Below are 23,783 nucleotides of genomic sequence, written 5' to 3'. Positions count from 1 at the left end.
AAAATCAGGATTATCTCACTATACATTCATGACTTAAAAAAAACTCTTAGCAAACTGGGAATAGAAGGAAAACTTCTTTGCTCTAATAAAATAACTACAAAAATCTCTGCAACAAACATCACACGTAATGGTGAAATGTTGAAAGTTTTCCTTCTGAGTCTGGGAACAAGACAAAAATGCCACTATCACCACTCCTATTTAACATTGTACTGGAGGTCCTCGTTGGTGAAATATGGCAAGAAAAGTAAAATATGAATCAAAAGGGAAAAGACTTTCATTATTCACAGACAATATAATTGTATACACAGAAAATCCAAGACAACCTGCAGATAAATCAAGCCCCGCCGGGTGGGGGGCGTGGCCTCAGGTCCCGGCCCAGTGCAGGGGCAGGGGGCACAGCTTCAGGTTCCCTGGCCCTGGCGCAAGGGAGCGAGGGCGCGGCGACCATTGCATATTAGCTCTTTATTCTCTTTATTATATAGGATTATCTGAATAAACAGAGGATGTACTGTTGTTATGGATTAGAATAATTAATTTTTTAAAGATAATGGATTCTTGCCCAAATGATCTGTCAGTTCAGGGTAATGCCAGTAGAATCCAACATGTTTGTGGAAATTGATACAGTAATCCTAAAATTTATAAATTTTATGGAAATGCGAAGGGCAAAAATAGCTGAATATTTGAAGAACAACAAATGAGAAAATTTACTTGACTAAATATTAAGACTTAAAAACCACAGCAAATAAGGATGGTGATATTGGTGCAGGATAGAAAAATAAACTAATGGAGCAGAATAGAGTTCAAACAGACCCATGCATATATGAACAGTTGAGGTTTTTTAAAATTTATTTTTGTTAATCCTCACCCAAGGATATTTTTTCTATTGATTTTTAGAGAGAGTGGGAGGGAGGTCCTAGCTGGTTTTGCTCAGTGGATAGAGCATTGGACTGCGGACTGAAAGGTCCCGAGTTCGATTCTGGTCAAGAGCACATGCCTAGGTTGCGGGCTAGATCCCCAGTGGGGGGCATGCAGGAGGCAGCCGTTCAATGATTCTCTGTCATCGTTGATGTTTGTCTCTCTCTCCTTTCTCCCTTCCTCTCTGAAATCAATAAAAATGTATTTTAAAGAGAGAGAGAGAGAGAGAGAGAGAGAGAGAGAGAGAGAGAGAAAGAAACGTTGATGTGAGAGAGACACATCGACCAATTGCCTCCAGGGCCGGAATTGAACTGGTGACTGTTTAGTCCGTGGGCAACGCTCTAACCACTGAGCAAACAGGCTAAGACTGGGCACTTGAATTTTGACAAGGATTTTCTTCTATATTTTTTTCTAAAAGTTTATGGATTTAACCTTCACATGTTTTTATTTTGAAATAATTTTTGTGTATGGTGCCAGAAATGGAACATTTGTTGTTTTGCATGTGGAGATAATATAATCATTTGTTGAAAATATGATCCTTTTCCTGTTGAATTGCTTTGATACCTTTATTGAAAATCCTTGTAAAGATTAAAAATTCTGGATTATTGCCCTAACCGGTTTGGCTCAGTGGATAGAGTGTTGGCCTGCGGACTCAAGGGTCCCAGGTTCGATTCCGGTCAAGGGCATGTACCTTGGTTGCGGGCACATCCCCAGTAAGGGGGTGTGCAGGAGGCAGCTGATGGATGTTTCTCTCTCATCGATGTTTCTAACTCTCTATCCCTCTCCCTTCCTCTCTGTAAAAAATCAATAAAAATTAAAAAAAAATTCTGGATTATTTTTCATTGGTATATGTTTCTTTCTTTCTTTCTTTCTTTCTTTTTCAGAGAGAAAGGGAGAGGGATAGAGAGATAGAAACATCAATGATGAGAGAGAATGATTGATTGGCTGCCTCCTGCACGCCCCACACTGGGGATTGATTACATACATGCAATCAAACCATGTGCCCTGACTGGAAATTGAACCATGACCTCCTGGTTCATAGGTAGATGCTCAACCACTGAGCCAGGTGGTATATGTCTTTCTTTTTTTTTTTTTTTTTTAAATATATTTTATTGATTTTTTACAGAGAGGAAGGGAGAGAGATAGAGAGTCAGAAACATCGATGGGAGAGAAACATCGATCAGCCGCCTCCTGCACATCTCCCACCAGGGATGTGCCCGCAGCCCAGGCACATGCCCTTGACCGGAATCGAACCCGGGACCCCTCAGTCCGCAGGCCGACGCTCCATCCACTAAGCCAAACCGGCTTCGGCGGTATATGTCTTTCTTTACACCAGTTCTACACTGCTGATTACTGTAGTTTTATAATAAATCTTGAAATCAAGTAGTGTAGGTCCTCTAATCTTGTTCTTTTTCAAAGTTGTTTTCTTTGCATTTCCCTATAAATTTCATAATCAGCTTGTCAGTTTCTACAAAGAAGCTTGCTAGAATTTTGATTGGGATTGAACTGACATCTTAACAGTGTTGAATCTCTTGATCCATGAGCATGGTCTATTTCTCCATTTACTTTGTGCTTTAACTTCTCTCAGAAATATTTTATAGTTTTCAGTGTACAGTTCTTGCACATTTTGTGTCAAGATTTCATCCTAAGCATTTGAAGTTTTATGTGATTACAAGTGATATTTTAAGATTTTCAATATCTAATTTTTTCTTGCTAGTACATAGAAATCCAATTGATTTTTAAAAAATATATTTTTATTGATTTCAGAGAGGAAGGGAGAGGGAGAGAGATAGAAACATCAATGATGAGAGAGAATCATTGATCGGCTGCCTCCTGCATGCCCCCACTAGGGATTGAACCCACAACCAAGGCATATGCCCTTGACCTGAATCAAACCTGTGATCCTTCAGTCCGCAGGCTGACACTCTATCCACTGAGCCACGCCGGCTAGCGCACCAATTGATTTTTATATATTAGCCATGTATTCTTAAACTTTCTCCACCCAGATGCCATCTCCACTGTAAACTCTCCCCAGCTCCCTTGACCCCTCCCTACTCCTCCTCTCACGTATCATGTGCAGTTCTTTTAAAAATGTTTTATTGTTGTCACTATTGCAAATATCCCCCATTTCATGTGCAGGTCTTTATCCTAGCATCTAACTAATTGGAGTGGTGCCATTTGTTTATGTGTCTGCCTCCCCCATCAGACTGGAAGCTCCTTGAAGCTGGGAGGGGCCCTATTTGATATTTGTGTCCGCTAGGGTCCAGCCCAAGGTCTGGCACACAATAGGCACTGAGTGAGTGTCTGTGAGGGAAGAACGGTTGGGTGGGCATGGGTTGGTGGGTGGAGAGGGAGGGGGGAGAGAGGGATGGATGGAGAGGGAGAGAGGGATGGATGGAGAGGGAAAGATGAATGGATGGATGGATGGATGGATGGTTCATTGTGCTTGTATTTGTCACAGCAAGTGCTACAGAAATTAAACCAGCCTATTTTTGTTTCTGAATCTACTGAACTTTCTGCATGCCACAGTGGTCTGCATACTGAATGTCACCAGTAGGCCATTGTCTTCATAAACAACGTTATAAAGTGCTTACAGCATTCAGGGCATAGGGCCAGGCTCCTTACAGGCACACTCTCATTAAGCATGTCACACATCTCATCTCTCCTCCACCATGTTCACAAAACTCTAGCTACTCTGACCTCCCTGTTGTTTCTCAAATACACTAAACATACTGTCTGTCAGGGGTTTTGCACTTCCATTCTCCTATACCTGGAACACACTTTCCTCAGATAACTGCCTGGCTTGTTCTCTTACCTCCTTTAAGCCTCTGCTCAAGTGTCACCTCTTCAGTAAAGCCTTCCCTGACCACCCTATCTCAAACAGCAACCCCGCTCTTCTCTATCCCTCTTACCTTATTTTCTCCACTTAACATAGCAGGCTCATTCTCCAAAATCATGACATATTTCCTCCCATCCTCATTTTATTATTTGTAGCATATTCTAGGAAAGTACCATGTTTGGTTAATAATAATAATGCCATATTTACTGAGCACTTACTATTGCCAAGCAGATTGCTAAATGCTTTATATCAGTGATGGTGAACCTATGACACGCGTATCAGAGGTGACACGCGAACTCATTGTTTTGGTGGATTTTTCTTTGTTAAATGGCATTTAAATATATAAAATAAATATCAAAAATATAAGTCTTTGTTTTACTATGGTAGCAAATATCAAAAAATTTCTATATGTGACACAGCACCAGAGTTAAGTTAGGGTTTTTCAAAATGCTGACACACCGAGCTCAAAAGGTTCGCCATCACTGCTTTATATAGATTAATTAACTTAATCCATACTCCACTCCTACGAGGTAGGTGCTATTTTTCTGACAGGGGTTCAGGTCCTTGCCCACATTTCCCGATCTAGCTTAGCGTCCCTACCCTATGGTCCTGCTGCTGTGAACAAGGGACACCACAGTGGGACTGTGTGAGAGTCTGCCCAATCACTTGTGCTTTTCTTCTGTTTAGTTTTGTAGGTAACGCCGACAAGCTTCTGCACATCCAGATAGAAGACTCCCTGGAAGCCTTCATTTTCCCCTTTCTGCGCCACCTCTGTCACTTCATTGGTAGGGAGCATTCTCTAACGAGGCAGCAGCTGGCCTATGTCCAGGGGGCACAGGGACTGTGGCACCTCGTCCACATGCCTATTCCTGATTGGGACTCTCAGTGCTCGGGAGAGAAAGGGCAGCACATGCCCAACCAGGTGTGGACAGCCCCAAGACAAGCGTGCTTCTCCAGGGCCATCAGCAATACGCGCAGGCCCGCGTTTACCTCCAGGGCAGTAGGGCCAAATAAGAGCTCCAGACTGGATCGAATACCCTATGTTGTGGCCTAGGCTGGACTGGTAGGCCCTTTTGGGCCTGGCTTCACTGAAATGAGGGTGTGGCCCCACCATGAGTGCATATGTTTATGGAGACCTGCTCTGGGCAGTGCTCTGGTGACTCAGAGGTGACTTGTTCCTGCCCTTTTGTCTGGTTAGCGAGATGAGGTGGAAGGAAGGCTCCAGAGCTTCTGACTTCCCTGATTTTCATTGTGTATGCCCAGTGCCCCTCTGTCCTCTCACCACACACAGCAGTGCCCAACAGTGGCTTACCTCGTTGAAGGCAGATTTTTCAGTCATTCCCCAGGCTCAGGATTGCCCTAGTTGAGTAAGATACTTAGAGTGAGTGAAGTTGAGTCAGGTCAGAGGCCAGCACTACCTACATGGCACCAACTCAGCCCCCAGCCTGAGTCGCTGCACAGGGGGGCAGAGGATGGTATTTTGGCTCAAACATCTCTTATTTTCACAGGATGTTGCAACTATCACTTAAGTAGTAGCTGAGACAGACTTGCCACATGTCCCATGGGATGGTGGCGCTCTATGGCACAGAGGCCCCCTCTCCAGCCTTGACTTACTAGGTGGCCGTGGGCCAGTCCTTAACTGCTTGATGCCTCAGTTTCCTTATTTGTATGATGAGTCAGTTGGCCTTAATCATCTCTGAGTCCTGCTCCAGCACAGGAATGGTTATCTTCAGTTCTTGGGGGTTACCAAACCAGCCTAGGATGACAGCTTAGATTTCCTCACCATCCCTCACTGGGCAAGACTCACACACAGACTCAGTGTAATTTTAGGTATGCTTACAGCTGACATTTCTGTGCCAGGCACTGGGCTAAGCACAGCACAAAACTTTATGAGGCAGGCAGAATACTATTATCCCATTTTCCAGATGAGGAAACTGTAGCTAAGAGTAACATGCCCAAGCCCCACAATAGTGAGTGGCAGAGCCAGGCTTCACACCAGCAACACTGTCTCCGTCAGTACCATGTGCCCTGGGGGGGGGGGGGGGCGATCCTCTCATTCCTACCTAAGGAGGCCAACTGGTAGCAGACCTTCCTGGTCTGAAAGCCTGGAGAGCCAAGAAAAGGCCTTTGCATGATAATGCTGAATGCCCAGGTGTGATTCTCTTGAATTGCCAGCTAGATCTGAGAATCCCCATTTACCAGGTGACAAAACAGTGGCCTAGTGATGTCATGTGACTTACCTAGGACATGGTGTACTGGCACTGAATCCCTCTTGGACCCACCAAGGCTAGTCATCTTATATCAACTCAGGTCTACAGGGAAGGGGCCTTCCCCCCCACTCCCCAACCCAAACCTTCCTTCCTCTTGCAGATGTCCACCTTGAACTTGGCAATGTCGTCCTGATATTTTCCACCCTGGGTATCAGTCGCAGCTGCGGGGCCGTCTTGGCCTACCTCATGCACCAGAACGAGCAGACCTTGAAGGTATGCATTCCCTGGTCTAGGTTCTAACCATAGCCTCCATGAGGTGGGGTCTGAGCTGCACCTGGGAGAAATGGTCCCTGGCGCTGCCTCAGGACCCTAATTGGGGCATGAGAAGGAGAAGGGTCAGGAAGGGGTGCTCCAAGTCCAGGGCTTTACCTAGCACACCACACTCAAAGGCAAGGACCGACTATCTGTGCTGGAGGTCTGAGGTTGGGCACATGGAGCAGGCCCAGGGACTCAGACTGTGCAAGGCTGCAGCTGGCAGTGCCTTCTACGTGTCCCCTACTGCCATTAGTCTGTCTGTTAGGGCTTGTTCATGGTTCTTCAAGAGAGGTGCGTTGTTGTTGCTGCTTGGAGTCATAGAATTGCTGTGCTGGCAGGGCTTCAGCAGGCACCCACTCCAACAATTATTTTATCCTTGAGGGGAGCAGAGTCCAGAGAGGGGAAGGAAGTAGGGACCCATCACGACAAACCCCGTGGGAACTCAGGGCTCCCGACTCCCAGGGCATTACTTTCCCACTGCCCACTGCCCTAGGAGATCGCAGGCCTATCCCGAGGGGAGGGCGAGCCTAGTTTGGCACAGCTTGTACTTGATTTCAGAGGGCATGGATAGGACCTGACAAGCTCCCACATTTGTCCAGGAGTGTGCTTGGAGGGACAAAGAATGATCGTGGGCAGAGCCCATTGCCAGTGGTTCTGGCTGTTGATCCAGTGTGCTCTTTGCAGGTGCAATTACAGGCAGGAAGAATCTTGGATAGCCAGCAATTCCACTTCTAGGTATACACCCAAAAGAAGTGAAAGCAGGGACTCAAAGAGATGCTTATACACCCATATTCATAGCAGCATTATTCACAATAGACAAAAGGTGGAAGCAAACCAAAGGTTTATTGACAGATGAATGGATAAATAAAATGTGGCCTATTCATATAATGGAATATTATTCAGCCTTAAAAGGGCAGAAAACTCTGACATGCTGCAACACTGAAGACATTATCCTAAGTGAAATAAGCCAGTCATAGAAGACCAAATACTGTATGATTCCACTTGTATGAAATAGAGACGTCAGATTCATAGAGCCAGAAAGCAGAACAGTGGGTGTTGTTTAATGGGCATGGAGTTTTAATTTGGAAAGATGAAAAAGTAGAGATAGATGCACAAGATAGTGACTGTACTTAATGCCATTGAATTGTATGTCTAAAAATTATTAAAATGGTAAATTTCATGTTATGTGTATTTTACCACAATTAAAAAAAGAAGAGTCTGAATGCAAAATCAGAGGTCCTGGAGTGAGAGGCCAAGATGCCCGCTCTCTCACCCCATCAAAGGTGACTTGTCGGGCGCACTCACACCGGGGTCACTGCCTGCTTGCGGATCACTTTGGTGTGTGCTGGGGCGGGGGGATGTTGCTAATAATTCTGGGAAAGGCGGCCTGTGTGGCTGCACCAGTAGAGAGGCCTCCCAGCCCTCCGCCCAGCAATGGGCGCTCTCCTCTGAGGGGCCGCGTCTTCAATGCCCTTTTGAGCTGGTAGGGGAGGAGGCAAAGAGCTGACAGAAGGCAGGCCAAGTTCACCTACCTGAAGGGGGCTTGGGAGAGAATTCTAGGACTTGAACTCCCTTGGAGTTTGAATGGGGCCAGTCTGTGAATTTCAGCAAGCCCTGCCCAGCTGTGGTCCCTGGTGTCTTCATTGTTCATAAGGAAGCTTGGGCACAGAAGGTCTTTGGAGCCTTCCAACTTTGACATTTAGTGATATGTCCTAACCCTGACAAGCAAATCACAGGCCTCTCTCTGGCCACATTAAAAGCAGGTGTTCCAGAGCCAGGTGGGGTGAAAGCAAAGAGAGGAGTCCCCTCATCCACTTGGCTCCTCTAAGTTCTCCAGCAGCGAAGACCAGGCCTCCACAGTAATGTGGCACATGCAGGCCTGCACCTGATCTTTACTGCAGGGAGATGCACAGCTCCAGCAATGAGGGTAAGGGATAGCTGGGCACAGTTGTTCTGGTCAGTGGGTAGACAGGCACTTGGCCACCTGAGACTTAAACAATTCTGGTCTCAGGAGACACTCAGGTGCTCCCTTCCTGGAGCAGCAATTTTCATCTCATCTGCAGAGAAGTCCTGATATGGGACACTCTGCAGAGATGCCATCTAGATAACTCTTGGCCAAAAAAGCACAGCTCCTGGAACTATGGGTGGAAGCACTGCTGCTGTGACCTGGCTGTGTCCTCTCCAGACTCGGTGAGTCCTGTGTAGTTGTTAGCTTCTCCTGCTACCAATCAAGCACCCTGGATCACTGACACAGGTGGAACTGAGCTCAGCTCTGCGGCTGCCTGGGATCTGGCAGGGACATACCTGCCTTCCATGGTCTGTGTGGTCTTGGGGATGGTCCTCAGTGCACTGGGGAAGCTGGGCCCTTGGCTGCTTCAGCTCAGCTGTGATAGTCAGAACCCACAGGACTGGCAAGAAGAATGTAGGTCACTCTCCTGCAACAGACTGCTTCCTGGGCTTGTAGGCCCAGCTCAGCTCCTCAGGGCACCAAGGGCAAGAGTCAGAAGTCACGGAATGAGCTGGGAAGAATCTAGCACCAGAGCCTCTCCTGCCTGTCCTGGGCTTTCAAAGCTTTGGTAGAAGGTTGTGTGGGACCCCAGAGCTAGAAAGCCTTTAAGAAAGCAATTTCCTTTTGAATTGCTAGGAGTAGCTTTGTTCCTTAAGATCTTCAGAGAAAAACAAAAACTAACTCCCGAGGCACTGTAATAGCTTACATTGGCAGAGTCGTTCCACATGCAAGGCTGTTTTAAGTGCTTTATGTGTAATGAAAACACAGTGACCCCACAGCCTGTTGTTAATCCCATTCTGCAGGAGGCATATAGAGGCTGGGTAATTTGCCTGAGCCCTTACAGCTATAAGTGGCAGAGCCAGATGACTCAGATGGAGAATCTGGGCTGTTTTTTAAAAATCCTCCCTGAGGATATCTTTTTATTGATTTTTAGAGAGAGAGGAAGAGAGAGAGAGAGAGATTGAAATATTTATTGGTACACACCTCAACTGGGGATCAAACCCGAAACCTAGCTATGTGCCCTGACCCGGAATTGAACCTGCAACCTTTTTGTGTATGAGCAATGCTCCAACCAACTGAGCTTCTGGGCCAGGGCAAGAATCTGGGCTTTTAACAAGCCCCTATGGCGGCAGGGAGAGGACTTGCCTTGCAGTCTAAAGAATGGGGCACTGCCAGGTCAGTGTGGCTTAGTCGTTGAGCATTGACCTATGAACCAAGAGGTCCTGGTTCAATTTCCAGTCAGGGCACATGCCTGGGTTGTGGGCTCAGTCCCCAGTAGGGGGTGTGCAGGAGGCAGCAGATTGATGATTCTCATCATTGATGTTTCTATCTCTCTATATCCCTTTTTCTTTCTCTCTGAAATCAATAAATACATATTATATATAAAAAGAATGGGGTACTGCTCCTGTCAAGAGTGACCTGGGCATGTCCCTCCACCTTTCTGTCCCCTCGGGAGACAGAATAAGGCCTGTTTTTCCAGCTTGCTGCATTTGCTGTGAGTCCCAGCAGATACATTGTGGGCTGGAAATGGAGTGTGTGGATGGGTATGGGGTGCTATGGTTATGGTTGGTTCTCAAGGGCCTGTTCTAACCTGGTCAGGACTTAGAAATCTTATAACTGCACAGCTTTGCCCCGGGTATCACTGTGTTTTATTTATTTTAAATCGTGACAAAACACAGATAACACAAAATTTACCACTTTAACTTTTTCAAGTGTAAAGTTCAGTAGTGTTAAGCATATTCACATTGTTTTGCAACAGATTTCCAGAACATTTTCATCTTGCAAAACTGAAACTCTATACCCATTAAACAATAATTCCCCATTGCCCTTCTCCCCCAGCCCCTGGCAACTTCCATTCATCTTTGTCTCTATGATTTTGACTATTCTAGATACCCCACATAAATGGGATCAGACAATGTTTATCGTTTTGTGACTGGCTTGTTTCACTTAGTATAATGTCTTCAGAGTTCATCTATGTTGGAGTAGGTGTCGGAATTTCCTTTTTTTAAAAGATTGAAATCATATTCCATGGCATGGAGAATTCACTAGTGAACCTCTCTGGGCCTGGTGCTTTCTGTTTCCAAAGGTTACTTTTCACTGATTCAACTTCTTTACTAGATACATAGGGCTGTTCAGATTGTATGAGTTTTGTCAGATTGTGTCTTTCAAGGAGTTGGTCCAGTTCATCTAGACGACATGTGGGAATAGAGGTGTTCATAGTATTCTTTTATTATCCTTTTCATGTCATTGGGATCTGTATTGATTCTTTTTTATTTCTGGTATTAGTGATTTGTGTCTTCTCTCATCTTTTCTTTGTTAGGCTGGCTAGGGGCTTACTGATCTTTTCTAAGAACCAGCTTTTGATTTCATTGATTTTCTCGATTTGTTTTCAGTTTTATTGATTTTTGCTCCAATTTTTATTATTTCCTTTTCTCCTGCTTACTTGAATTTAATTTATCATGTATTTTTAGTTTCCAACGATGGAAACTTAGATGATTCAGCAGTTCTCAACCTGTGGGTCACGACCCCTTTGGCGGTCGAATGACCCTTTCACAGGGGTCGCCTAAGACCATCCTGCATATCAGATATTTACATTACGATTTATAACAGTAACAACATTACGGTTATGAAGTAGCAACGAAAATAATTTTATGGTTGGGTCACAACATGAGGAACTGTATTTAAAGGGCCAGAAGGTTGAGAACCACTGATTTAGATGAACATTCATCTTGGTGAATGTCCCATGTGAGCTTGAGAAGAATGTGTATTATTATATTGTTGAATGAAGTATTCTATAGATATCAATTATATCCAGTTAACTAATGGTGCTATTGAGTTCAACTATAGCCTTACTGACTTTCTGCCTGCTATATCTGTCCATTACTGACAGAAGGGTGATGAAGTCTCCAACTATAATAATGAATTCATCTATTTCTCCTTGCAGTTCTGTCAGTTTTGCTTTACATATATCGATGCTGTATTAGTTGCATACCATTACAGGTATAAGCCACATTTCCTTTATCCATTCATCTGTTGATGGACACTTGGGTTGCTTTCACTTTTTGGCTATTGTGAATAATGCTGCTATGAACATAGATGTGCAAAAATCTCTTTGAGACACTACTTCCAACTCTTTTGGGTGTATATCCAGAAGTAGAATTGCTGGGCCAAATGGTAATTCTATTTTAATTTTTTGAGGAATCTCCATACTGTTTTCCACAGTAGCTGTACCATCTTACATTCCAACAGAAGTGCACAAGGGTTTCAATTTCTCTACATCCTCACCAGCAGTTGTTTTCTGTGTTGTTTTTTAAAATAAATTTTGTAAAAATATATTTTTATTTCAGAGAGGACGGGAGAGAGAGAGAGAGATAGAAACATCAATGATGAGTGAGAATCATTGATTGGCTGCCTTCTGCACGCCCCCTACTGGGGATTGAGCCCATAGCCCAGGCATGTTCCCTTGACTGGAATCGAACCCGGTAACCTTCCAACCACAGGCCAACGCTCTATCCACTGAGCCAAACCAGCTAGGGCTGTGTGTTTTTTGTTTGTTTGTTTGTTTTTTGTTGTTGTTTTTAAGTAGTCCTCTTAATGGGTGTTAGGTGGGATGTCATTGTAATTTTGATTTGCATTTTCCTAATGTTTAGTGATGCTGATCATATTTTCTTATGTTTACTGACCATTTGTATATTTCTTTGGAGAAATGTATATTTAAGTAAATGTATATTTAAGTCCATCTTTTAAAAAAGAATAGTTTGTTGTTGTTGTTTTTTAGAGAGAAAGTAAGGGAGAGGGAGAGAGAAACCTCAATGTGAGAGCACAACACATGCAACTTTGATGGCTGCCTGCTGCACACCCCCCATGGAGGGTTGAGCCTACAACCCGGGCATGTGTGCTGACCTGGAATCAAAGCAGCAACCTCCTGGTGCAAGGGAGGATGCTCAACCAACTGAGCCACACCAGGCAAGGCACTTTGTTAATTTTTAAATGGATTGTTTTTTGTTGTTGAGTTTTAGGAGTTTCTTATATTCTTCATATTAACATTTGGATATATATCTGGATATAAAGCAGGTGTATGACTTGCAAATGTTTTCTTTCATTCTGTGGCTTGCCTTTTTACTCTGTTGATTGTTTCTTTTGATGCACAAGTTTTTAATTTTGATGTAGTCCAATTTATCTAATTATCACCTGTGTTTTTAGTGTCATATTCAAGAAATAATTGCCAAATCTGGTGTCATAAAACTTTTCCCATATGTTTTCTTCTAAGGGTTTTATAGTTTTAGCTCTTACATTTTAGATCTTCGATTATTTTGAGTTCATTTTTTGTACATGGTGTAAGATAGGGTCCAGCTTCATGCTTTTGCATGTGTATATCCAGTATTCCCAACACCATTTGTTAAAAAGGCTGCCCTTTCTCCATTAAATGGTTTTGGCACCTTGGTGAAATCACTTGACCATAAATCTGAGGGTTTATTTCTGGGCTATTTCACTCCATTGGTCTTAAGTGTCTTTATGCCAGGACTACACAGTTTTGATTATTATAGTATTGTAATAACTTTGAAGGTTTGAAATCAGGAAGTGTGTGGCCTCCAACTTTGTTTTTTTTACTTGATTGTTTTGGCTATTCAGTGATCCGTTGAGATTCCATATGATTTATAGGATGTATTTTTCTATTTCTGCAAAAAATGCTGTTGGGTTTTTGATAGAGTTTGCATTAAATGTGTAGATCACTTCAGGTAGTATTGGCATCTTATCAATATTAAATCTTCCAATCCATGTAAATGGGATATCTTTTCATTTATTTATGTCTCTTAATTTCTTTCATCAACATTTTATAGTTTTGGGGGTACAAATCTTTCATCTCCTTGCTTATGTTTATTCCTAAGTATTATTTTTGATGCTGTGATAGATAAAAGTAGAGGCCCAGTGCACGAATTTGTGCATGGGTGGGGTCCGGCTAGCCCAGCCCCAATTGGGGCGAATTGGGGTGAGCCTGTCGGGAGGAGGAGACAGTGAGAGGTTGGCCAGCGGCCTATGCTGATCAGGCCTGATCGGGCAGGCTGGCTTGGGGGAGGGGCCACAGGCAATTGGCCAGCAGGCCCCGCCCACAATTGGGGTGGGAGGGCCGATTGGGGGAGGGACCGGCTGTGGGGATGGGCTGTGGGTGGCGGGCCAGCTGGCTCCACCCCCAAATAGGGTGGTGGGGCCAATCAGGGGTCAGCATTTGGGGAAGGGGCCATGGAAGGTTGGCCGGCCAGCCCCACCCCCGATTGGTGTGGGGGCGTGGTGATCGGGGTGGAGCTGGCTGGGGGGAGGGGCCACTGGCCAATTGGGGTGGGGGGGCTGAATGGGGACCAGCAGCCTCTGGGAGGGGCCATGGGTGGTTGACTAGCCGGCCTTGCCCCAATCAGAGTGGGGGAGCCGATTGGGGGCAGAGATGGCTGGGGGGAGGGTCCATGGGCCAATGGGGGGGTGGGGCCCATCGGGGGTGGGGCCAGGTAGGGGGAAGGGCTGCGGGCGGGGGAGGGGGGAGGGGGGGGAGTTGGCCAGCCGCCCTGCCCTCGATCAGGGTGGGAGAGGCCGATCAGGGGCAGGGCTGGCAGGGGGCAGGGGCCATGGGAGGTTAGCCAGCTGGCCCTCCCCCACCCCCATCAGCCCATTCGCTGGCCGCAGTGGGTGTCATAGTGACCGGTCGTTCTGGTGGTTACTGTGTTCTGGTCGCTGGCTTTTCATATATATATAGAAGATTATTTTCTTAATTTCCCTTTTGGAATGTTCATTATTATGTGTAGAAATGCAACTTTTTGTTGTTGTTCTTGACAGTATTACAGATGTCCCACAACTGATTTTGAGTGTTGATTTTATATCCTGTAAATATGCTAAATTCATTTATTCTAACAAGTTTTTTTGGTGTGTGTGTGTTACCTTTAAGGTATTTTACACATAAGAACATGTCAGCTGCAAAAAGAGATTATTTTACTTCTTCCTTTCCAATTTGGATGCCTTTTATTTCTTTCTTCTTGTTCTTGTTTCTCCTAATTGCTCTGGCTAGGACTTCTAGTACAATGTTGAATAGAAGTGGTGAAAGCAGGCATCCTTGTTTTGTCCTGATCAAAGAAAGGAAAAGCAGTCAGTCTTTCATCATTGACTATGATGTTATCTGGGGGCTTTTCATATATGACCTTTCTTATGTTAGGATAGTTTCTTTTTATTCTTAGTTTGTTGAGGCACCACTTTTGTCTTTTTCTTCTTCCTCTGTTCTCAATCCAGATCATACCAGCTTGTCACGACTTCCAGTAATAATCATTCCTACATTTTAGTGGACAAAGACGGCAGCTTTGATTTTCCTTCTTCAGAGAATTAGCCATAGTTCTCTTCCCCTTTCCCTTAATTTATCCACTTAAAACACAAACCTTGCCGAAACCGGTTTGGCTCAGTGGGTAGAGCGTCGGCCTGCGGACTGAAAGGTCCCAGGTTCGATTCCGGTCAAGGGCATGTACCTGGGTTGCGGGCACATCCCCAGTAGGAGGTGTGCAGGAGGCAGCTGATCGATGTTTCTAACTCTCTATCTCTCTCCCTTCCTCTCTGTAAAAAATCAATAAAATATATTAAAACAACAACAACAACAAAAAAAACACAAAAAACCCCCACAAACCTCTGTTGAGGCTGCACCGTGTGCCAGGCATGGGCATGATGCTCTCTTGTTCACAGGAGGTTTTATGTATGTTGCCTCAACCTTCACAGGAGCCTCTGAAATAAGAATGATTCCTGTCTCTATATTCAGAAGCAGAGATGCAGAGGGGCTTGCCAGTTCTGACTTCTTTGTCCTAATGTATTAACCCTTGCTATTTGTGTCCAGCCCTTAAGCCATGTTGCTGGCCCATGGGTAAATGCCTCCTGTCCCTCCTGAGCTGGCTGTGATCTAAGTGGGAAGCGCCCAGGTCCAATTCTGAAGTCTTTCTCTCCTTATGTTCACAGAAGTCCTGGGAACACGTCAAGAAGTGCAAAAACAACGTGTGTCCAAATCGGGCCTTAGTGGCTCAGCTGTCACAATGGGAGACGATTGTTCTCGGAGGCTTTATCACAGATATCTCGGTTCCGCTCGGCTGATCTCTGTGGTCCAGCTATGGGTCCTGAAGAACTTTGCTCGGGAGCTTCTTGTGGGTAGTGGGCCGGGATGTGTAACCAGGTTGGTGTGGAAAAAGGCCTTTGCTACCTGGAGCCTCTTGTCAGCCTCCTGCATTGGTTCTTCCCAAGCTCCTTGTTCATGCCACATAGCAGACACTCTGCTCAAACTCAGCGAGCACCCTGATGTCGCCCCGTCATCCTGGACCACCCCCACTGCCCTCCTGAGGCTGCCTGCCAGAGCAGCCCCATGTCCCCCCCATGACTTGGACCCTTTGAAGGCTACCTGGGGGGAGCTCTAGGGGTTCCCTCTGCCAGTGGTGGATCATAGGGGTATCACAATACCCACCCATGGGCACATTCCCCAGTCCTAGGGATGCAAGCCCAAGCTCCGCAACTGAGAGGCTCCTGGCATAAGGGTACACTTTTGTCTCATCTCCAGTCCCAGCGTGCCCCACCACTCCATCACTTGTACAAATTCCCTTGCCTTCCTCCCACTCATTTCTGCCTACCTGTGTTCACCAAGAAGAGATTGCTAGCCCTCCCATCTTCCACACACAGGCTTCTTCTATCCATTCCTCAGGTCATAAAAGGAGTTTTCTTCAGAATGGGTAGCACCCACAGAACAAGGACAGGGCACAGACAAGGGGACGGATGAGGAATTTAGGATGTCCATCAATTGCTCATTCAGCAAATATTCCCTGCCACCTGGGCAGGGCTGGGGACATAGAGGTGAATGCCATCTCACCTCTGCAGAAGGTTGGAGGTCCCGCCTACGCCAGCAAGCCTAAGCCCTCAGGGGGTAAGGGCTTTTCCGCCGGCCGGCTTCAGTCAGGATCTCGGCTGGCACCCATCCTGGGATGGCCGCAGCGCCGCCTCCGACGTTAGGGTCCTGGTGGTAGGCAGGGCAGAGCCTTTGGGAAGTTTTTGCAGGGACATGGTGGGGATTCGCCTTGTGTTTTCGGAAGGGCAGACTGGTAGCTGTGTGCAGGGACAGTAGCGGCGAGCCTGGAGGCAGGGAGACAGGAGGCCGCTGCAAAAATCCAAGCGAGGGAAGAGGTTCAGAACTCCCTCCTCGCCGAGGCGCAACTTCCCAAGAACGAAAGTGTTTGAAGCAGGTGGCACCGCTGTGGGCTTTAGATTACGTCCAGCATGACGGGCCGGGGCAGTGCTGGCTGCACGACGCGGTTGGCACAACTAGGGGAGCCCAGCGAGGGACCGCCGCCGCCCCGGACCGCGTCCCGGCCCGGAGTCGCTGGGCAAACGGCTCGGAGTGCACTTGGCCCCGCCCAGGCCCCGCCCCGGACCTGGATTGGCTCAGGGAGGGGCGGGGCCAGCGCGTTCGCGGCCCCAGGCCCTGTTCCCATTGGTGGGAGCCGCGGCGCGAGCCCGGAAGCGGACGGGGGCGGGGGCAGTGGACGCTGAGGCACCTCGGCCCGCCCGGGTGGCAGCGGCGTCCTCTAGCCTCCGCTCGGCTGGCGCGGAGCCTGGCAGCCATGCCTCCCACGCCCCCGGGCCCGCTGGGCGACTGCCTGCGGGACTGGGAGGAGCTGCAGCAGGACTTCCAGAGCATCCAGGTGAGCGCCGATGCGGGCGTCCATTGGCCCCGAGCCATGCCTCTCTGGCTCGGAGTCATCGGCCGGGCCGCTGTGTGTCTGGCCGCGGGGAACAGGGGTCAGGAGTTGGGGACCCTGGCGTCGTTCCCGAGGGCGGCGAGGCCCGGGGTCCCGGGGTCGCGCCTGGACTCTCCTCTCGGCCTCATGTCAGTGTCCGACGGAGGCAACTGCGGACCCCACTGCGCCCGGCGGACCCAGGGCCTCCCGCGAGAGCCTCGGAAAGAGGCCGCGACCCCAGCCTCGCTTTCTTACTGAAGAATGGCCGCTTGAGTGAGAGCCGGCCGGGCCCAGTGTTGGGTCAGTCACTCAGCGAACAAGCGGCGGGCGCCGCCCGCCCGGGGCCGCGAGTAGTGCCGTCCCGCCCCTGGGGCAGCACATCTGGCCCGAGTGCACCTGGGGTGCAGCCCGGGAGGCCGGCGGGCTGGGCCGGGGCGGTGGTGTGTAGGTGACGTCCCGGCCTGGATGGGGTCCCGGCCAGGATGGGGCTGCCGCGGAGTCGGGGGGAAGCGGGTGGACCAGACCCGCAGGCGTCTGGGGGCCTGGCCGGGATCGGGGTCTCCGAGACCAGCGGGAGCCACCGGAGGAACTGGCCGGCCCGGCTCGTATTGGCCGCTCTGCTGTTCGGCGGGGAGTCCAGGGAGGAAGTGGGAGAGGCGGGGCTGGGTGTGGGCAGAGGGGGAACCTGTTGGGTTCAGAGGGGCGCGGTGGCAGGAGGAACAATACTCATTCAGGGCAGAGCTCAGGAAAGCTGTGTTTTTGATGAGGACTTTACCTCTGCTGGGCTGATTCCAGTCCCTGCCCACCGTGAAGCCCAGCTGCCCCCTGGCCAGCCATACCTGCTGCCATTAGTGCTTCTTCCGAGAGTCCGACGTGGAGCCGACCTCGTCTCCCAGCCTGATCACCACTGGCCTGGCCTCAGCCCCGGCCTGACCTTCCTCACATTGCCCCTTGCCCAACCTCCAGGCTGCTGCTTCTCTAGACTCACCCACCAGGGCAAAGTGCTCTGGGAGGCTTTGGGCCAAAGGTGCTGGGGAGGTGTATGGGACTGGTCTTATCGCAGGAAGACCAAGGACTGAAGCCCGATGACCTTTAACCTGGGAGGAAGATGAAGGGAGTGCCAGAGCAGAGGCCATCTTGGACAATCCCAGCTCCCTCTGCACATGTGGCTGGATAGGCAGGAGCATCGGCCAAGGCCAGGGGTGGCTTCAGGTAGCCTGTTTGGTCCAGAAGGTGGACCTGTGGGCTTAGAATCCAGACTCAGGGCGGGACAGAGAGGGGTGGAAACAACTAGTAGATGAGTTTAGACTAAAAAAACCTTCAGGGAACTAGCCAGTTTCTGGAAGCCGGGTGCCATGGATGCTTCTGGGCTTGCAGAAAGAACCCTGTCTCCTTGCCTGCCTTGGAGAGAGAGAGCAACTTTGGGGAGGTCCCTGGGCTGGCACAGCTGGCTGCCTCATCTGCTGAGACCCTCCCAAGGAGCCCTGGAGGAGTCTGCGCCCAAGTCCCTGCCCAGCAGGCTCTGGCTCAATGGCCCTCCAGCCAGCCTGACCCTTCTCTCATCCTGGTCCTCAGGAGACCCACAGGCAGTACCGTCTGAAGCTGGAAGAGCTGATCAAACTGCAGAACAGTTGTACCAGCTCCATCACCCGGCAGAAGAAGAAGCTCCATGAGCTGGCCCTCATTCTAAAGAAGTTAGGACCCCCCACCCCCGAGGGCCCCTCATGGCCCCTCAGTCTTGGTCTGTGTGTGGGTGTCTCACCTGGTGGGGTGGAGGGCTGGTGCTGACTCTGGGAGTGTCTTTGGCACAGCTCCTCCCCTCCCTCTCTGAGCCATGGTAGCCCTCCTGCCCCACAGGTGTCAGTGTGATACTCCTGCTCTGACTGGCTTCTGTGGTCCCACCTGCAGATGCAAACCCTCCCTTCCAGCGGGGGTCCAGGAGGCTTCGAAGGAGCTAGAGAACCAGATCAAGGAGCGCCAAGGCCTCTTCTTCGATATGGAAGCCTATTTGCCCAAGAAGAATGGGTGAGACCCTGCCCCCAAATTCAGCTCACAGCCACTCCTGGGAGACAGGCCTGAGTGCACTCTTCCTCTGCTTGATCATTGAGTCAGCAGATGTTCCCTGGGCCCACTCTGGGCTGAGCAGTCTGTCTCAGGGGAGACAGCTGAGAGACAGACAGCTCACTGTGATTGGGTGCTTTGAGGTTGACCTACAGTGAACAGGGGATAAGGGAGGCCCCTAATCCAGCCCAGGAGGTCAGAGAGAGCCTCCTGGAGTAGCTGAGGCCTGAGTGGAGTTGAACCTGGCCAACTCAGAAAAGCAGTAATAGCAGTGGGAGGTGAGAGGTAGTGATGAGACCGCAGGGGAGCCAGGCTGCAGAGCCCACTTTGGGCCCAGCAAGCAGGGGAGAGTGACAGGTCAAGTAAGTATGAACTTCCACAACTGAGGAGGATGAGTAGGTACAGTGCAGAACCCTAGGCTGAGCAAAAAAAAAGTCCAGCAGAGATGGCAGGTAGCCAGACAGCTGGGAGAGAGCATGTCCCAGAGGGCAAGGTAAGAAGGAGTATTAGCCTCAGATCAGTTGGCCTCAGGGGTCAAATGTAGTAATGAAGGGGAAATAGTTCCTGGAAGTCATGGTGACCTTGGAGAGAACCACTTCACGGGACGGTGTGGGTGGAAGTTGATATTGGGAATGACAGAAGAGCTGAGGAGACAGCCAAGTTTAGGTTACACTTCAGAAGCTTGGCTGTGAATGGAAAGAGGAACTAGTACCTAGAACTTAGTGTGAGGGTTGGGGCTGGGGTGCGGCTTTTGCTTGAGCCTATGTGTAACCTTGAACAATAGGACAAATGAGTGTATCTACCTGCTGAAAGGTGGGCCAGCAGAGGGAGAGACCCAGAAAGGGAACACCAAGTGATGGAGGAAAACTCTTGGGAAGATGGAGAGGGTTGGACATAGGCTCCTGTGGTTTGGGAATGAGAGGGGGTGCAGAGATAAGCGTGACAGTGCAGGCAGGAGAGGTGTCGGATGCCAGGAAGGCGAAAGGATGGGATAGGGAGCCAGTGGTGGTCCTGGGAGGCAGCCTTGTCTAAGTGTCCACTATGCCCCTTAATTTCTTCACAGCCTTGGGCAAGTCCTTTAACCACTCCGAACCCATCCATTTGGCTTGAATAAGAGCCCATGTGTGGGTGTAGTTGCTTAGTGCATGACTGAGACTCTCTGGTCACCTCTTGAGGTTTCTCTGGCAGAGAAGGACAAGACAAGCTTAGCTGATGGGTGTGATGGTAGTGCCAGGAACTGGGAGTTACAAGTTGGCAAGAAAGTGGTTGACATGTGAAGGAGGGCTTGGGGACTTAGCTGGCTCAGGAAAGAGGAACAAGGTCAACAGTGCCTGGGAGCCTCCGTGTGGGGAGGGTCCATGTGGTGAAACGGGCTGCGCGGCTGGGCACACTGGTCAGAATGTAACCAGCCTTGCCGAGGAGGCCATTCTTGGTTGGGAGGGGGTCCTGGAGAGGTTGTGAGTGTGGGCTGCTGCAGTGGACTTGGGGCTGCAGGTTCTCAAAAGTAGCAGGGACTGTAGGGTAGGTGATAGATGGTGATCATGCACCCAGGCATTGAGTCCACTGCCCAGACGCACAGGAGTGATCTGAGATGTGGGCAAGGCTTTCATGGGGTGGAAGAGCCAGGCTGCTCTTGAGGACCCACGGTGGGGGGCACTGGGAGAGCGTGGGTGACGATGAAAACGGAGGGAGGGAAAGTTATTTACCTTGAAGCAGGATTTAGGAGTAGGTAGGAACAAAGGCTGCGCATCAGTGTTTCCTGGTCTGCAGCATCCCAAGGTCAGAGCCCTAAGCCAAGGCCATGGGAAGGCTGGGTGGGGGTGGTGATCCAGATACTGGTCTGGCACACTCCAGGGCTCGGCTTTTGGCTGCTTTCATTTGGGGCCTCTTCTCACCCCATCTCCTCCTTCCCTAGGTTGTACCTGAGCCTGGTTCTGGGCAACGTCAACGTGACACTCCTGAGCAAGCAGGCTAAGTAATTGGTTATTGTAGGCTGGTTCTCAGCCCAGCTCTCCTCCCTTCTGGGGCCTTGCCACTGCTCCAACTGCCCTGGCTAAGCCTTGGGGTTCAGGGGCTACTCCCTCATGCTGGCCCATGCCATGCATGCAGCTGTGTCTGGAGCAGGTGCCCCCCTTCTCAGGCAGAGGTGAGGGTGGGTCCCACCAGCATCCCAGCCTGTCCCATGTGTGTGTGTGCCCACCCCAGGTTTGCCTACAAAGATGAGTACGAGAAGTTCAAGCTCTACCTCACCATCATCCTCATCCTCATCTCCTTCACCTGTCGCTTCCTCCTCAACTCCAGGTGGGTGTCCTACAGCTCGGGCCAGACCTTGTTTCCTCTGGCTCCAGCACCAACCCTGTGTTCCCTCTGTAGGGTGACAGACGCTGCCTTCAACTTCCTGCTGGTCTGGTATTACTGCACACTGACCATTCGAGAGAGCATCCTTATCAACAATGGTTCCAGGTGGGCAAGGGCCTGACCTCAGCTCCTGGGGGGGGGGGGGAGTGAGGGAGGGGGTACTGGAGCTACCCTAGAAAGTGGAGTGGTGGTGCCACGGCCCTCTGAGAAGCAGGAACTGGGCTGGGGTGTTGGTTTCTTCCCACCTCAGACAGCTCCCTGTCCCTGAGCACCAATCCTGGGGGCTAAGGGTTACAGAAGTGACAGCAGCTTCCTGATCTAGGATCAAAGGCTGGTGGGTTTTCCATCATTATGTGTCCACGTTCCTGTCGGGAGTCATGCTGACATGGTGAGTGGCCCAGCTTGGCTCCCAGGGCCTTGGCAGTGGGGGAGAGGGGGAGCCAGGACAGGAAGACTCGGCATCCCCAAGCTCACACCCCTCCCTCTGCTTTCTGCCTTAGGCCCGACGGCCTCATGTACCAGAAGTTCCGGAATCAATTCCTGTCCTTCTCCATGTACCAGAGTGAGTGTCTCAGGGCCTTGCTCAGCTCAGGACTTGCCCAGAGAGAAGGGTGGGGAAAGGACTTGGGGCTCCAGCCCAGTCCTGATGTCCTCCACCCCCCAGGCTTCGTGCAGTTCCTGCAGTATTACTATCAGAGCGGCTGTCTGTACCGCCTTCGGGCCCTGGGAGAGAGGCACACCATGGATCTCACTGTGGGTGAGTCGGGCGTGGCCCCTCCATTGGACCATGACCAGGAAGCTGAGTGATAGTGTCTGTCTCTGTGACTGGTTATTCTATGCCCTGCCCCTTCTCCCTCACAGAGGGCTTCCAGTCCTGGATGTGGCGGGGCCTCACCTTCCTGCTGCCCTTTCTGTTCTTTGGACATGTAAGTTGTATCTGTGTCCCCTTCCATCTGGCTGTCCAGCCCCTGCTCTGGCTCGAGCAGGGACTGTGTTCTATGTGACATCCCCCTCCTTCCCAGTTCTGGCAGCTTTTTAACGCGCTGACATTGTTCAGCTTGGCCCGGGATCCTGAGTGCAAGGAGTGGCAGGTGAGCCAGGGACCCTGGAAAGCACGCTGGGAGGACCGTGGTTCGGCCCCTGTCCTAATCCTGATTCCTCCCCCAGGTGCTTATGTGCGGCCTCCCCTTCCTCCTCCTCTTCCTCGGCAATTTCTTCACCACCCTGCGGGTTGTGCACCAGAAATTCCACAGTCAGCGGCACAGGAGCAAGAAAGATTGAGGCTGGGTCGTCTGCCCACTGGCCTGGAAGGGGCTTCTGTACCCCATGTATTGTTTTAGGAGGTGGGACTCCCTCGTCCAGAAGGTCTGTCTGCTCTCTCTGGGTCTTGTGGGCTCTGTGGGCCCCAAAGGCTATGCTGGAGAAGACCTGGACCTGTGTCCCAGCCTGTGGCGAGCTGGGGGCCAGTGGCCTTAATAAAGGAAGAGAGGCACAGAGGTGGCGCGAGGTGTGTGGTCTCCTGGTGGTTCTCTGTGCTGCCACAGCACGGGTTCTTGGGGCTCCTGAGTTGGTCTCTCTGGTGTCTCAACTAAGCAGACCTAGGTGAAGGCCCCAGATCTGTTTGAGGAACATCAGGCAAATACAGAAAACAACTTTATTCCAAGGGCCAGAGGTTATTTAAAATTATTTACATTCATTGAAAATCACGTGGAGGGGCCACACCCCTGCTCAGCTGAGAGAAGAGCCCCTTCTGTACAGCCACTGGAGGCCTGAGGTGTTCACAAAGTGAGGACCTGGTCACCCTTGGCCAGGTGCCCTTAGGCAGGAGGCCTCAGTCTTTGTCACTGAGGCTGCATCCTGGGACAAGGCCCCGCAGAACCCATCCAGGAAGCTGCAGAAGGGGAGGAAAGTGATTATATGGGGAAGCCAAGTCTATAGGACGTGAGGGCAGAGCGGGCTCTTAGCTCCACACATCCAGGGAGTATCGGCCCTTGGTCATCAGTTTCTTGATGTAGTCCACGGCCTGGGTGTGTTCCATGGACCCCAGCTCAGACACGATGTCGTAGAAGGTGTTCTGTACATCCCTCGCCATGTTCCGAGCATCCCTGTGGGGAGGAAGGTGGCATTGGGGGCTGGGCAAGGAGTGTCCCCATGGGCAGACGGAGCCTCAATCTTCCCACTCCTCTACCCTCACTCACCCACAGACATAGATGTGGGCGCCCCCCTCGTGGATCAGCTTCCACAGGTGCTCCTTGTCTCTCTTCAGCAAGTGCTGGACGTAGACCTGAGGACAGAGGGTGGTGCCCGTGAGGAGGCCAGTCTCGCAGCCCTCCACC

The 23,783-nt window shown here is 50.0% G+C and overlaps 3 protein-coding genes across 7 annotated transcripts in view; 2 read left to right on the top strand and 1 right to left on the bottom strand.

Annotated features, from left to right (window-relative positions):
- Positions 1-15,588, top strand: part of STYXL1 (serine/threonine/tyrosine interacting like 1) — a 55,445-nt gene extending 39,857 nt beyond the window's left edge. For 2 of the 3 annotated variants that reach the window (XM_059693509.1, XM_059693510.1), the window contains exons 5-7: positions 4,442-4,539; positions 6,125-6,237; positions 15,269-15,588. In XM_059693509.1, the coding sequence (XP_059549492.1) occupies positions 4,442-4,539; positions 6,125-6,237; positions 15,269-15,400 (343 nt within the window). In that variant the 3' untranslated portion in view covers positions 15,401-15,588. The remainder of the gene's footprint in view (positions 1-4,441; positions 4,540-6,124; positions 6,238-15,268) is intronic. The other variant, XM_059693508.1, reaches the window with a different exon arrangement.
- A 1,229-nt stretch (positions 15,589-16,817) lies between these two features.
- TMEM120A (transmembrane protein 120A) lies at positions 16,818-22,943 on the top strand. Of its 2 annotated transcripts, none has more exons than XM_059693504.1 (12): positions 16,818-16,992; positions 18,604-18,722; positions 18,886-19,053; positions 21,005-21,064; positions 21,295-21,390; positions 21,463-21,552; positions 21,770-21,835; positions 21,948-22,009; positions 22,112-22,204; positions 22,309-22,373; positions 22,470-22,538; positions 22,615-22,943. In XM_059693504.1, exons 1-12 carry the CDS (start codon positions 16,912-16,914, stop codon positions 22,726-22,728), a joined length of 1,083 nt encoding a protein of 360 aa, XP_059549487.1. In that variant the 5' UTR covers positions 16,818-16,911; the 3' UTR covers positions 22,729-22,943. The 2 variants fall into 2 exon arrangements, with proteins under 2 accessions (XP_059549487.1, XP_059549488.1); XM_059693505.1 differs by having other exon boundaries at positions 16,820-16,992; positions 18,937-19,053.
- A 144-nt stretch (positions 22,944-23,087) lies between these two features.
- The window catches only part of LOC132233207 (NADPH--cytochrome P450 reductase), a 65,618-nt gene continuing 64,922 nt past the window's right edge, over positions 23,088-23,783 (bottom strand). For both annotated transcript variants that reach the window (XM_059693503.1, XM_059693502.1), the window contains exons 15-16: positions 23,646-23,731; positions 23,088-23,552 (exon numbers count right to left, since the gene is read on the bottom strand). In XM_059693503.1, the coding sequence (XP_059549486.1) occupies positions 23,408-23,552; positions 23,646-23,731 (231 nt within the window). In that variant the 3' untranslated portion in view covers positions 23,088-23,407. The remainder of the gene's footprint in view (positions 23,553-23,645; positions 23,732-23,783) is intronic.

Source organism: Myotis daubentonii, chromosome 4 (assembly GCF_963259705.1).
Source record: "Myotis daubentonii chromosome 4, mMyoDau2.1, whole genome shotgun sequence".
Taxonomy (NCBI): domain Eukaryota; kingdom Metazoa; phylum Chordata; class Mammalia; order Chiroptera; family Vespertilionidae; genus Myotis; species Myotis daubentonii.
This window is presented reverse-complemented; position numbering and strand designations above follow the sequence as displayed.